At 37.2% G+C, this 15,705-nt stretch overlaps 1 protein-coding gene across 1 annotated transcript in view; it reads left to right on the top strand.

Annotated features, from left to right (window-relative positions):
* The window catches only part of DAB1 (DAB adaptor protein 1), a 399,996-nt gene that overhangs the window by 247,462 nt on the left and 136,829 nt on the right, over positions 1-15,705 (top strand). Inside the window, exon 3 of the mRNA XM_060231888.1 lies at positions 3,127-3,266. Coding sequence (XP_060087871.1) covers positions 3,127-3,266 — 140 coding nt within the window. The remainder of the gene's footprint in view (positions 1-3,126; positions 3,267-15,705) is intronic.

Genomic DNA, 15,705 nt, shown 5'->3' with positions numbered 1-15,705 from the left:
TTTCTTGATAAATGTTCAAAGTACATCTGCTGTACAGAAATTGCTTAGAAGCTCACAGGGCTGATGAAATTGGGAAACGTTAGACTCATCTGTTGGCAAGAATATACATTTTCCAATAAACGAGGGAAAAAAGCCATTGCTGCCTAATACAAACACTTTTTGATAAAGTCTGCCTTGGTGTTGGAAAATTGGTCATTGTCAAAATGAAAAGTTTGTAAATTAGATTGTATTTACTGAAAAAGAAAACAATAATTGAGATGTGAATGTTTATACACATGAACAACATGTAGAATAGCCTAATGATATAGTTGAGCATTATTGTGTGTTCCAGATGTGTGTATTTCAGAGCTTAGTGTTGCTCATGTTAGTTTATTGCTCTTAGCACTCTGTGGTAACATCTGCCTCAGCATTTCCTTCCAGCATAATTTAAACATTACTTACAGTTTCTGAATCATCATCCATGTGCCATTAGCCTTTTATAAAACATCATTTAGAAGCATAAAAGTTCAAATCTTTGAGAAGAAATTCAGTGGAATACCCAAAGGTTGATACCGCATTGCTGAGGATTTCATATCTCTGTTTCCTTAAATTCTGAGGATTATACATGAGTCAGATACAGTTCATTTCAGAAAATAATTCCTGCCCCAGGAAGAAAGGGGGAAACGAGTCTTGGTGTTCTGGTGTGTGTGTATTTTCAAAATGCTAAAGGTAAAGCAGATTTTAGAATTTACATCTCCCTTTCCTCTTAAAAGCAGGGTGTTGAGTAACTTAATCAGGATGTGGTTTTCAGAATTCAAAGCTGAGGTGCCAGCTTTGTTGTTAGTAATTGGTAGGTGTAGAGTTTTGTAAATGTGGATTTTAACTTGGGACACCAGCATCCAAATATCAGCTGTGTTTATAAATTCCCCATACAGAGGAATTTGGTTGATTTCATTTTTCTCTCTCATTTATTTATTTTTCTCATTTATTTATAAATAATTGATCAATAAATCTTTTCAAAAGGTTCATGCAGTGATCAAAATTTTCATGTATCACCCACAGTTGTTGTAAGAATAAATGAAATAAGGATTATGAAACATTTTGAGTACCACAAAACTATGCACCAATCATAGCTTTCTGAACGGAAGTGTAAGGCAATATTGATTGCGTGGGGAAGGGGTAATTTGGAAGAATTCCAGATTTAAAAAATGGAGTGTTCTTGTAAATAACAGTGATGTATGTCCTGGTTCTGATTGGGACCCTAAAGGGAGCAGGATTAATTTGCTCCACTGCCATTTTCTTCATTTCAGACAGCTGCTGTTTGTCCCAAAGTGGGAAATGTAGAAGTCAATATGTGCTTGTATGTTGCCCCATTGCAGCTCTTGGGGGAAATTTACAGAGCTCAGGGGATGCAGGAGGTGAGGAAAAAGTCAGGAGGAGGCATGTTAACTCCCCTCCACATTCCACAGTCCTGAACTTAATCAAGTCCTTCTGTAGCTGCTGTTAACAGTGTTTCATCTGGTCTGACCCTCACTGTGGATCTTTAGGAGGCAGCTGAAGACAGATTTATTCATGACTGCATTTGATTAGTTGATTAGTTCTTCTGTCTGCCTACTAGTGGTTTTAGCTAGTGTTTTTATGTATTTTATGGTGTTTTGTTATTATTTACATTGCAAATTGCCTTGAGTTTCTATGAAGTAGAATGGTGGCTATTTTTTTTAAGTGCTTTTCCTGTGCTTTTCCTCAAACTTTTTCTGCTGTCGCTACTTGCTTACTTCCTATCACCTATTTTGTTCTATATTTATTTATTCTGCAGTTTCTAGTAATGGAAGCCTTTATGTTGGGAAATTCAGAAAATACATTGTGACATACGAAAAGTACCTTTCTTATTTTAAGGACAAACCTCTGATTATTTTAAACTTTGAACAATTCCATAAAGTCTCATTCACCAGTTTTAGCCCTGCACCTTTTAAACTCTTAATTCTAAATATTAATTTTTATTTGAATCTAGAAATGTTTAAGTGGCATAGGTCTGCAGAAAAATGCAGTTAATGTTAATCAACTAAATAATTTTGAATGCCACAAAGATCTGGAAGACTCATATCACATGTTAATTGATATCCGTGCTGTGTTATGTTCATACTCAAGATTTTATACAATATCTATTTTGCATTCTAGAAGTTTATGAAGAAGAGTTCCCAGTAATCTAAGGCATTAAGATTAGTTTGATTATAGTGAATGAATGAATGGATGGATGGATGGATGAGATCAGGGTTTTTTTGTAGCAGGAACTCTTTTGTATATTAGATCACACACCCCTGATGTAGCCAATCCTTCTGGCGCTTACAGTACCCCTGTACTTATAGCCCTGTAAACTGTTGGAGGATTGGCTACATCAGGGGTGTGTGGCCCAATATGCAAAGGAGTTCCTGCTACAAAAAAAGCTCTACATGAGATGTTACCCAGCTTGCAGTCGCAGAGCTGAACTACAGAATTTGGTTTTGCATTAGTGCATTATTATTATTTGTTTCAATATTTATCTTGAGATAAATGGCCATGAGGCAAATCAAGGTTTTTCTGTGATGAAAGAATTTCACTGTTCCCATACAGAATCAAAGTGATCCCTTCTAGTAGAAGGTATCACCACCTCAAGAGTAATAATTCTGAAATAAGGAAGTTACATAATTTAATTACATAAATGTGTCCTTTGATTTCCCATGGACCAGCTCTCAAGGTTAAGAAAGTTCTGGGAGCCTGCAATTTGAAGACCAACTAGAGAAATTAAATTAAGTGTTAATTTACTAGTGAAGGACCAAAAAATGTATACTGTTGGAAGATGTCAAATGTAGTGTTATTTCCAAAATTGTACATAAGCGCTAAAAGCCATATCTAGTGAAGTGGCCCTGTTTTTTGGTTTATTTATTGATTGCTCTCTTATTGAATAGCAATAGATATCGCCTCTGTGTTAGTTGAGTGGCTACTAGATTCCTCCCCTTTTTCCCAGCTAGCATATTAGAACTATCGCTGAAGCACTTTGTTCAGTACATCTTGGGCCATAAGCTTTAAGTTTCTTGCCCATAAGCTTTTAGTTTCTAAATATTTTTGTACAATTATGTGGATTTCAAATTTGCACCTCTGTCTTTTCAGGTCAGGATCGCAGCGAAGCCACTTTAATAAAAAGGTTTAAAGGCGACGGTATTCGATACAAAGCAAAACTGATTGGGATAGACGAGGTTTCTGCAGCACGAGGCGACAAGTTATGCCAAGATTCCATGATGAAGTTAAAGGTCCTGTGAAACTTTTAAGTTTAAATAATATTAGATCCAAAAGGAAAGAACTTCAAATTTTTAAAATTATTATTTTTAGTTACATTGAATAATATTGTTGTTTAGTAGGGCTGAGCCAATGCATTATATGGAAGACCTCCAAAAAGCTTATTTTGGGGGGAACAGTTTGCCAGAATCACAGCCATGAATGGCTGCTGCTTCAGAGCTATATATTAAAAATTGCCTGTTGTCTTCCACATAAGAATGATATTGCCATGTAGCCAATCAGATTTATTTACATAGTTATACCAGGGAAACAAATGAAGTTAATTTAGAATGAAAGCAATGTCTATTCCCAGTGTTTTCCTTCACACTAAATAAGCTTCATTTTCCCTCATTAATGTCATTAAAGCCAAATCTGATTGGTTAGGATCAAAAGGAATTTGAGGAGGGGGAAGTGGCAATATAGCTGCTGCTGCAGCTAAAAACTAGCTCACCATAGATCCACTGCCATTGGTCATTTTGTAGAAAAATAGGTGGTGGAGCTCATCCAGGGATTGTTATGCAGCTGCAATACTATTCAATGGGCAAGGAGGTGGAACTCTCAGAAGGAAGAGGTGGAACTCTCAGAAAGGTTCAGGAGCAGTGCACCTGTGAGCTCCCACTGAATCTGAGGCCTGCCCACTGCTGAATGCCAGGTATAGGATGGCTGTAGACCTTCTGAATGTATGGGAGGACATAGACAATCTGAACATGTTTGTGGAAGCCCCATGTTTCTTCTGTGGAATACAATTGTCACTGAACATAGAGTTAATTTTTGCAAAGGATAACAAAATCATAAAAATATCCACTGGGCTTTGCTTATACTCAGTAGGTATATTAGATATGAGAAGAAAAGTAAAAAGGTTCTAAATATATAGGAAAATATTTTGTTATTGATTTTAAAAATTCTTACTACAAAGTATCATATCTAACTTCAAAACCAGATATATATACAATACTTTAACAATGTTAACTATTTTAACAATGTTAAACATACAACCAAACTTTTAAACATTTCTACAAATTAGAAGAAATGTTTCTACAAATTACAATAAATACATTAGTCACTATGCAACTTATAAAACAAATTTCACAATTATAACTACTGTGTTATATAAATTTGTATGTACATTACCTAAAGATAATTAAAATTGTATACAATTTACCAAGTCACTAGAGGATTTGTTTCCTGAAACCAAACCCAGTATTTAAACCATCAAGATGATTTAATATCCCCCCAATTTTAACCTCTTTCAACCTATTCCAAATATAATATACTGTTCTTGAAATTTCAAATGCCCATCTTGATTTTTGTTCTTTATTTTTATTAAACATCACACATAAAATAAATGATAAATGTATTAATCTCACTATAGACCATGGTACCTTCCTTTTATTTCCTAGTTTTCTCTTTTGTCCTACTGTACTTTTTTGAGTCCCACTGACTGAAGTGGATAGATCTCTCAAGTATGGTGACACTCACTTTTTCTGCCCTCACTCAATCATAACTATCAAACATATTTTCTTTAAATTGTTCATGATAAAGCATCATATCTGATTTTACTAGAGATTCAGTTCCCTGTTTTATATATCCTTGAATTTTTCCACTTTTATTTTTAGGGTTTGAATATACCCACAACTTCTTTCATATAAAGAGAGGGGGTCTTTTAATTTTTTTGTAAGCCTATAAGTTTTTTTTGGTTGTCACCATCATATTTTGTCCCAGTTTGTATTGGATCATCTGACCCAAAACTTTACAAATTATACTAGGCTTCCCAATCCCCAGGTCCCAGCGGGGGATCCCCCACTTTTACAGGCTTCTCTCCACCAGCAGCCAGCTGGCCGACGGGGGAAGCCCCGCCCCCCACAATCACAATGTAGTTTTAGAGCTCCTGCAGGTCTGTTTTTAAAATATGTGCCTTTAAGGCTGAGCAGGAAACAGGAAGGGCTTTGGAGAACGGCCCCTCCCTTTGTTTTGCTTTCATTTTCGGATGAAGTAAAGTTCTGCAGGAACAAGACCCAGTAAGCATTTGTGTGTGAGAAAGAGGGAGGGGGCAAAGGATTCCCTGGTTTGGAGGCCCTCCCCCTGCTTTAGAAAGCGTGGGGGGAGGGAAATGTCTACTGGGTACTCTATTATTCCCTATGGAGAACGATTCCCATAGGGAATAATGGGGAATTGATCCGCGGGTACTGGGGGCTCGGGGGGGGCTATGTTTTGAGGTAGAGGCACCAAATTTTTAGTATAACATCTAGTGCCTCTCCCCAAAATACCCCCCAAAATTCAAAATGATTGGACCAGGGGGCCCAATTCTATGAGCCCCAAAATATGGTGCCCCTATCCTTCATTAATTCCTATGGAAGAAAGGCATTTAAAAAAGGTGTGCTGTCCCTTTAAATGTGATGGCCAGAACTCCTTGGCGTTCAATTATGCTTGTTACACCCTTGTTCCTGGCTCCACCCCCAAAGTCCCCAGATATTTCTTGAATTGGACTTGGCAACCCTAAACTATACAAATTTAATAGTCTATAGCTCATCCCCCTTTCCACTTCCAACCAATGCATGCAGATATAATGGAGAAAGTGTACCATAAACCATAGTTCTAAATGGGATAGAGCAAGCTCCCCTTCCTTTAAAAAAGTATACATTACTACCCTTTGCAAAGGAAACCATTCTGTCTTTAATACCCACTTAAAAGCCATTGCCTTTATTGGTCTGATGACTTCACTGATTGGAGGATACACCGATGCAAAATAATTAGCTGTAGGAACACAGTAAGTAATAAAATATTTTGTTTTTTTAAAGGTGTTCAGTTTCTAGTGTTGCCATAATTGAATTTTCTCTTTGTCTTTTCCTTTCCATCCAATGTCCTTCACCCAGGTACCTATGACAGAATAATTCTTTAGAAACCTCTGCATAATCCCCCCCGCCCGGTTTTCCTTCAAGCCCTCTTGCTCCAATGCAAAAACAACACCCAGTATTTTAATCTCTCTTAAAATGTTGATGTTTTCTTTTTACATAACTGTCATTTGCCAAATTTCTTAGGGTAATTCTTACTTCCCTTCCATTTAATTGGTACACTCTACATTTAGTTGTATTAATTTTGGATCCAGAATGATAACTAAAAGTGGGCAGATGTTTTTGAAATGTTTAGCTTCTTCTGGTACTGAAGTCTACACATACATACATATCATCCCCATAGGCCACTGTTTTTACTACATATTGTTCTCATAATTTTTCACCATCACCACTAAGGGGGTACTGCACTTTTATTTCTGTTACATTTTTATCTTGGTTTGTTAGTGAGACTACATACAAAAAAGGACTCAGAGGACACTCAAACCTCACCTCAAGCCTATTGGCTCTCCCATCCACCCATTCACCTGAGGGATAACTTTTACTTCTTTATATAACATCTGAAGTTTGCCACACAAATGAGTGAATTACCCAGTTAAAAGCCTTGATCTAACTGAATAAGGCTTCTGTTCTCCCCAGTCTTCCTTATCTCTCAAACACTTGCCACAACAAACAAGTCATATTGGTAATCCTTTGCTCAAGCACTACATTCATTTGAGTAAGAAAGATCACTTGATCTGTTACTTCGCTTAACCATTTATTTATTTTCTTCATGAAGAGTCTATAATCAATGTTGGTTATTATGATAAGTCTCCGATTTTGTAATAAAGAAAAGTCTTTGCCTTTATGAAGAAAATCAGTATTCCCTCATAGAAATTTTCCCCCATCCTTTTTTTCTTTTCAGATTACACTAAATAGCTCCATCAAGATAGGAGCCAAACAGTCCTGAAGTTCTTTATAAAGACCATATGAAAGTCCATGTGGTCCAGGAGCTGAAGATCTTTTTTCCAGTTCTAATAACCCACTCTACTTCTTGTTGTTCTATTGTTCTCTCTAAAGCTTCCTGTTGTTCTCTTGCTAAGACCTCATATTCTTCTGATGGAAACTCTCTAAATTTTCTCTTCCTGTCTTCTGGTCCTCCTGGTAATTTTTTTGGTAAATAAAATTTCCCTATTATCTCGAGAATTTGCTGTAAACTGGTTTTAATTTCTCCCCTTGTGTTTCTCTGAGGCCTTCCATGTTCAGGCTGATCATATCCTTGACTCATTCTTGTTTTTTCTAAAACTGGACCTTTAGCTCTACATCATATTTTCTCTTTTATAATTTCTCTTTGTTTTGTTTTAAACTCTTCCAATCAGTGTCCAAAGGTCTTATGTTGAAACCTTCAGTTATAATCAGGCTCTGGGAGTAACAACAAAATCTCTTAGGATTCGACATATTTTCTTCCATTCCGCCCAACTGATCAGTGAATAAATTGCACACAATCTAAATCTTAGTTTTCTCACTTCTAGTGTCCTCTGTAATGTTGAAATCTGTAATCATGAGAAAAACTTCTTTCGCTCTAATCACTTGAATTATAGTAAGATTGTGCCCATGCATCAAAATTGCTGAAAAATCCCACAACCCTCCTCAGTAACTAATGACTAAATAGATTATTCCCAGGTACAATACTTTTGTGCCTGCTCCTGTCTTTTCCTGTCCTAAAATTAATCCCTTAAAGAATTAAGAAATCTGCTTGTAACATGGAGACATGTAAAATGTCCTTTCTATTTTTTTATTTAACAGTGGAAAGTAGCCTCTGCTTTTCAGGAAAAGGGATATTTCATTTTCCAACAAATGCAGAATTCATCTTCCACTTGTGGTGCATGTTGGGGGAAGAGAGAGGGAGGAATGAACTTTAGGGCTACAACCAGTGCCATCACACACTGTTAAGAAATCTGCTTGTAACATGGAGACATGTAAAATTTCCTTTCTATGCTTTAGTTGGCATAGACATTTACAATTCCAAGTTGCTATTTTTAATATTACCATAATGTTAAAATGAGTGTGTGTGTTTATAAAAAACTTATTTGTTATTTTAAAATAATTCTGAAATGTATCTGAGCAACCGCATAACTAAACCAATCAAAGGAATAAAAATTAAATATAATGACACAACACTAAATTATATTTATTAATCTCTTAACTTTCCCTCAGTTTAACTTTTCATGTTTTGTTCGGGTTTCAAGAAATATATTTATTTATCATATTTATCTTGATGAATCATATTTATCTTGATGAATAACCTAAATCAGTGGTGTCAAACTCATTTGTTATGAGAGCCGAATCTGAAATAAATGAGACTTGGTCGAGCCAGGCCATGTCGGGCCGAGCCATGTGTAGACCTATTTAAGATTAGATAGTGTCAGTGTTAAGTTGCTTTAAGACAACTAAAAACTGCTGAATCATTTGTTATGTAACTAAGCTATACAGGAGTCACGAGAATCTCAGGTGCAGCTAATGAAAACAATCAGTGTGATGATTGGTGGGCTGTACTATATTAGTAAAAAGCCTTGCCCTGTGTGGGTGTGGTTGATGGTGCTGATGGAGAGAGAGAAGGAGCAGACGTTGTGTGTGAAGGAGGAACATCTTGCTTGCATACTGAAACTCTGAAGGATTACTTAGCTACTGAATTTGATGTATGGACTGGATTTCTGACTTCTCTACTTGGACTAAGAATTGGTACTGTATATTGGACTGACTGACTTTAATGTGTATGACCCATTGGCTTGCCTGAGGCTGCTTCTTACGTGTTAACCCAATACAACTGATTACTCGGCTGTCTTGGAGTTTTGTTTTCTTTACCACAGTGTTCTGGAGTTGCACTTTACTACCTACTCAACGGGGCACTTCCCTACGCGTATCAAAACTCTGTCAGATAGCAGAAATATAAACTTTATAAAGGACACATAAATTTATAAGATTTATAAAATTTATAAAATTTATACATTTAAAAAAAAAAGCATAAAACATCCTTAAAACATTAGCACTCGTCTTAAAGGTGCTTTCTTTGTATTTCTCCCATGGGATTCATGAAACTGGGCAAGGAAGCTCTGGCTCTTTCCTTCCTTCCCCAGGGGACCAGGATGGGGAGGAGCCTCAGCCAATAGAAGGAAGAGAGGCTTGGCTCAGTAGCTCTGCTTGTGTGATTGAGAGAACCTGGCAAAGCAAGCTCTGCCCCCCCTTCCTCTCCAAGGGAGGAACCTCAGCCTCTGTAGCTCCTGTGCTCTTGAGCAAGCCTTGCAAAACAAGCTGTTATGTGGAAGGAAGCAAGAGAGAGGAGAAGAAAGCAGATGACAGCCAATTGCTCAGGGGGCTGATAGGAGCCCTCCAGGGGCCTGGCCTTCGGACCACATGTTTGACACCCCTGACCTAAATTATGCATACATACCTACATAAGAGGCTGTTTACAATTAATCTATTACCTAAAGCTAACCCTAAAGCTACGACTAAGGCTAATCTGAAGTCTAAAGTATTTAACTTTCTTACTATCTTAACCAAATCTGTATTTATTTATAAGTACATTTATTTATAAGTATATTTCCATTTCTCCACCAAGTTCTTCTACTGTTTCTTTTTTTCTTTATCCTCACTACGTACTTTTTCTCCATTACCTGAGATTCAGATACCTCAACAGCCTTCATGTTTTAAATCTGTTATTTCCACCCCCTCAATAATATCCTTAGGCCTTACTATTTTGAGGGGAGAGAACATTACTTGCAGCCTTGTATTTAACTTTAAAGATAAATGATATTGCTCCTGGTTGCAGTGGAATTTACCTGAGATACTTCTATCTCTTGATTTTGATCTTTTCTTCTTCCCACTTGTTCCTTAATCTTTCTAAATGTTTCTAACCTCTCACCTTCAATTAAACTCTGATGTTCTTGCTCATAGTGAACAAAACTTATTTCTATAACTAAATCTAATTTTTTCTTCATTTCCAACTATTTTCCACTCCTGTCAGTTGTAGGATTACATTGAGTTTCAATGTCTTCTCTTTTCAAGAGATAATTCTACCCCCTTATATTTTGATCTTATTGTCTGTAGGATCATCTCAAAATTTCCAGTTCCCCTTGGTGCATTTCACTGCCTATGCTTTTCTGTTCTGCTCCTTAGTTTTTGTACATCCTCTAGCTCTAGTTCTTGTTGTATTACTTCCTGTTCCTTCACATCTACCTCTTCCATTTCTACTTGTTCAGTTTCTAAAACCTCATATCTATTTTTTAGTTGAGGGTGTTCTTGAATTTTCAGTAATACTTTTTTAATGCCTTTTCTTTCTTCATTGTACTCTTTGCTATTCATCACCATCTGTATTAAAGAACTTTTATAAATGTTTTGATCCTTTTTGACTGAACACTGTTTCTTTTGCTGCTCTTATTTTGACAGATAACTACTTTCTGTTTTACCATCTACACTTTTAAATTTTTCCTAAGATTTTCATCATGGTATTCACCTCTCACCTTAGCCAGTTCTCTTTCATATGCTTTAGAACGTTGTTGATTGATGCATGCTTGATGGCACAATACATACACATGCCCAAATTCCAAACATAAATGACACCATTTTCCTAATGCACATCAGCAGAGGTATGACCTTTTCTCCACATGAAGAGTAAAGAGGAGTGGCACAGTTCTGCCTAATGTGATCATACGCTTCACACTGAAAGCATGCAGGAAGTTGACTACTGTATCTGGTGGTCCCTTTTTTTGTTTCCATAAAAAACATTTAGAAAGGTTTTTAATGGTATTGTTGCTTGTTTTTTCCAAAGCCACAATAGTCTTAAATTCCCCATTCCATACATCAAATTCATTTTATTTTTGTGTGTGTGTGTGGTGGTAACAAAATTTTACAGTGTTTGCTTAACCAGAATGTATGTCTTGCTCTGGCACCTCAGTCCCTCTAAAACTGATAGTAACAAGATTCTCCTCTAAATATAGGAATGACATCACAATTAGCTGATACCTTTATTTCTCTCTTTAAGACTCCTCTACATCTTAACCAAAAGCATTGATAGACTCATTCAGAGGTGAAACATATAGCTATCTCCCTTTATCCCCAAGGGATAATAATTTTGACATTTCCAACAAGTTAATATTTCTTTAATAAAATTAATTTTACTTTCTCCCATCCATTATATCTTAATCGCACTATATATCTTTGGTTTGGATTTTGTATAATTTCTGTTTCTTGTATTATCAGGCTATGCTGATTTACTATTTTTTGTTGCTGTACAGGTTTCTTTTGATGTTCTAATCTGGGCCTCTTTTTGCTGGTATTTCTGATAAAGCAGTTAGATAATCCACTTCCTCACTGTCTCCATCTCCTTGTCCATGTACTTGCTTAATAGTAAGATCATTAAAAAGTTTCCCTTTTTGTTGTCAGGTTACATTTGAGCTTGAGTTCCTTCATATTTCTCCTGTAGTTTCTCTTCATTCATCTTCTTAAGCATTCATCTTCTTAAGCATCATCATCTGTGTTGTCTTTTTCATCTCTATTTGACAAAATTCAATTTGTTGCTGTTGTTGAATTATTTCAATGTTAAGATAAATCTCAGTACTAGTGCTAACAGTGGTGGTTAGACTGATTTGTTGTTGTATGCCTACTTGATATTGTGCATCAGTTTGATATTGCTGCAGTATTTCAATAGATTCATATAGATGGTATCTCTTTAATTCCAAAGTTCTCAAAGTTCCTAACAGCATTCTTTTCCCTTGGATAGTCTTTCGCCTTTCCTGATGACCATTTGCCATTTACATAAGTTTCAGTGTTTCATTCAACTTTTCTTTGACTCGCTATTTCAGATAAAGTAAAAGTGAGTAGCTCTTTACATGTTTCTAATTTATTTTGCCTCGATTTACTGGAGTTGTAAGGATGTTACAATTTCTCCCTTTTGTCTTTTTCATGAGATACTTTCTGATAACACTCTTTCAAGGGTGACTTTCGGGGGGATTTTAGAAATTCTAATAAATTTTCCTGGATAGATAGGACTTTCCCTTTAAACTTCCCACCCTCCCTCTTCTATCTCAGATCCAGAAGTTGTGGTAACATCATCATAATCTTTGCAGGATTAGGAATCTGGTTATTTGGGCTTTACTAGTCTTGATGTCTCTTTTCTCTGATCCTGAACCTTTCGAAACTTTTCCATAAGTTCCAGTAGAGTTTTCATATTGGTCTCCTTGGGAAGAAAGTGTAAGATGTTGGTCTCAAGAGTGAAGTGTAATGTATTGATCCCCTCAAGTGTAAGTTGTGACATGTTTGTCTCCTTAATAGTAAGGTGTAACGTGTTTGTCTCCTCAAGAGTAAGATATAACATGTGAGGCTAAGCCTCCGCACAAAGAATATGTAGCACCTTTTGACAGATCCCATGATAATTCTCTGCCCCCCCCTCCAATTTTGCTACTAATAATACTTCCTGATGGAAGTCACCCTGCAAGTAAAGTGTAATGGAGGTTTCAGCTTTCATGTCCCTTGGAAAAGTGGAATCATTTAAATCAAATTTTGGTCCTTCAATAACTGAAATCCCATCTTGGCCTTTTTTATGCTGTCTCTCAGAGTAGAAGTCTCTCTCTGGCCATCAGGAAAATCTGGTCTGAGACAGCCTGCAGGCCGAAATGCTGAGTTATCCCTGGGGCTTAGTTTCATATTGGTCTCCTTGGGAATTTTCTATTGCTTTTCTCTGGGTCCTCCTTGGGGTGGAGGAACTTCAGTTTTATTCTCTATTTGTGCCAGAAGTGTTTTCCTGATTTATCCTATTAGATATCCAGTTTAAGTTAGATAAAACTCACAGGTTGTTTTTTAAAAAAATATTTATAAAAGGTCTCTCTGGAACAGATGTAACACATATCCACAGTAACTGTAACTGGATATATAGGATACGAAAGAAAAATGTGCAGTGTGTGTTTTGTTAGTGGAAAGGACGAGACAAGCCAATCTCTTCTGTGTTCTTCTCATTGAAGTCTGATGTCAGGCTCATCCTCACAGTGAACATTTTGAGCCAAGGGCTTTCACTTCTTTCAGAAATACATTGATTTACACCTATAGCTTTTATGCTCTTGTCATTTATAGTGTATGTGAAAGATAGGGCTGCCAAGTCCAATTCAAGAAATATCTGGGGACTTTGGGGGTGGAGCCAGGAGACTTTGGGGGTGGAACCAGGAGACATTGGGGGCGGAGCCAGGAGCAAGGGTATGACAAGCATAATTGAACTCCAAGAGAGTTCTGACCATCACATTTAAAGGGACAGCACACCTTTTTAAATGTCTTTCTTCCATAGGAAATAAAGAAGGATTGGGGCACCTTCTATACCGCTATGTATAAGCTGGCAGAACTAGCGTCAAACACCATCAGCACTGTCAGACCAAGTTACCTAACTGTATTGACTGGTTTTTAATGTTGTTAAATTTAATGTTTTATATTGTTAAATCTAAAGGTTTTATCTATTATTGTATGTTTTTATGAAATGTTGTTAGCCGCCCTGAGCCTGCCGAGGTGGGGAGGGTGGGATACAAATAAAATTTATTATTATTATTATTATTATTATTATTATTATTATTATTATTATTATTATTATTATTATTATTATTATTTTGGGGCTCACAGAATTGGACCCCCTGGTCCAATCGTTTTGAAACTTGGGGGATATTTTGGGGAGAGGCACTAGATGCTATACTGAAAATTTGGTACCTCTACCTCAGAAAACAGCCCTCCCAGAGCCCCCGATACCTCCAGCTCAATTCCCCATTCTACCCTATGAGAATCGATCTCCAAATAGGGAATAATGAAGTGCCCAGCAGACATTTCCTTCCCTCTCCCCACCCCCACCCCGTTTCTGGCAACTCTGAAGTGAGGGATTGGCATCTCTACTCACGAGTTCCTGCCAACTTCTTCAAAGTAACACAGACACACCATCCCAAGAGGAAGACTTTCAATCGGAGACTGAAGCCTCCAAAGGTGGAAAGTCACATGGTGGCTTTGGGGGTGGGGCTTCCCCCCGCCTGCCAGCTGACTGGATGCGGGAAGGAGCCTGGGAAAGTGGAAGAACTCCCGCTGGGACCTGGGGATTGGCAAGCCTAGTGAAAGGCCCTGTATAGTTACTTAACATAGCAAGAACAACGGAGTATCAATCATGTCTGTATTATGAGGGTGGGGAAGGATCATTATGTGTGAGGATTTATGTAATATCTGCATTCTGCATTCTCTGTGAAAAATATTTGATTGAATCATAGATTGTAACAGTATAGAAATACATCCTGTGTTTGGAGACAATATTGCAAATTTCTTTTACTAGTCTGCTCCTATCTTTGATGCCAGGATTTGGAGTAATTGAGTGTTGGAAGAAGAATCCATTTTTAAAGGCCATGTGCTATGATACAACCATAAAATTTATCTGCATGTGGTGTTTTTCTCTTTCAGTTCTTGATTCCATCTGCCAACAAGTGGTTTGGGAGATTTTGGGATGTTAACAAGGCTAGGCTGACCATTTTGTATCTTTCCCCAAGGATCTCAATTTCCATATCTCTTCCAAGATGTTTGATTCTTGTTAACATAATTGAGAGACTTGCTTGTGTGATGTTATGATGTGACTAAAACTATGAGAAACAGGTGGTGTCACAAATTGAAATAGTTGTTGATTCTACTCTGTAGGTTATCAGAATATTATTTATTTTCCTTTTAATATTCATGTCCTTCTGTCGAAGCACTACCTGTGGCACATTGATTTTGGCAATATAAGCTAGTTTGTGGGACATAAAACCTGAAATGATGAACACTTTTTTTTAGCAACTGTGAGAAATGTCACCACCTCATAGAAATGCATTAAATACTAACAAAACAGTTCCCAAATTACTAGATGATAGCTGCATATTTAAATAATATGATTTTTGGCAATGCATTTCCAAAAAGCAATCCACCCATTCAAAAGAAAACAAACAAGCAAATTAACATTTTCAAAACAAGATATTCAGTTTTGTTCTGCTTCTGTATTCCATGGAGTCTAGTTCTAAATTCCTGAATAAAAGTCACAGAAAAGGCTCATGCTGAATCTGATTGAAAGATTTGTGCATGCTTTCCGTTGATGTCTAGTTTGAAATTGCAACAAAATATATAAATAACAGTATAGATCCTTCCAAGCTTTGAATTCAGTGGGAGCTCACAGGAGTGCAGCTCCTGAACCTTTCTGAGGGTTCCCCCTTCTCCTCCCCACCTACCTGCCTTGTCCATTGAATAGTAGGTGCAGCTGCATAACAATCCCTGGATGAGCTCCACCGTCTATTTTTCTACAAAATGACTCCTGGATCTTTCCAAAATGAGTTTGACACCCGCCTAAGTTTTACTAGGATTGCAAGGTCTTGCCTGGCTTCAAGCGGGGGGGGGGGGGATTTACCTGGTGCCATAGAGTTTTTTTTACCAAAATGCTAGAATGTACCCATACATTGGACACCAATGGAGCTCTCTGGGTCAGGGCTCCCCTGCCAGTCAATCCTGTTCCAGCAGGTTGGAGGCCCCAAAATCAGGGGAACCTAAGCGG

This window comes from Heteronotia binoei, chromosome 2, assembly GCF_032191835.1.
Source record: "Heteronotia binoei isolate CCM8104 ecotype False Entrance Well chromosome 2, APGP_CSIRO_Hbin_v1, whole genome shotgun sequence".
Classification (NCBI taxonomy): domain Eukaryota; kingdom Metazoa; phylum Chordata; class Lepidosauria; order Squamata; family Gekkonidae; genus Heteronotia; species Heteronotia binoei.
This window is presented reverse-complemented; position numbering and strand designations above follow the sequence as displayed.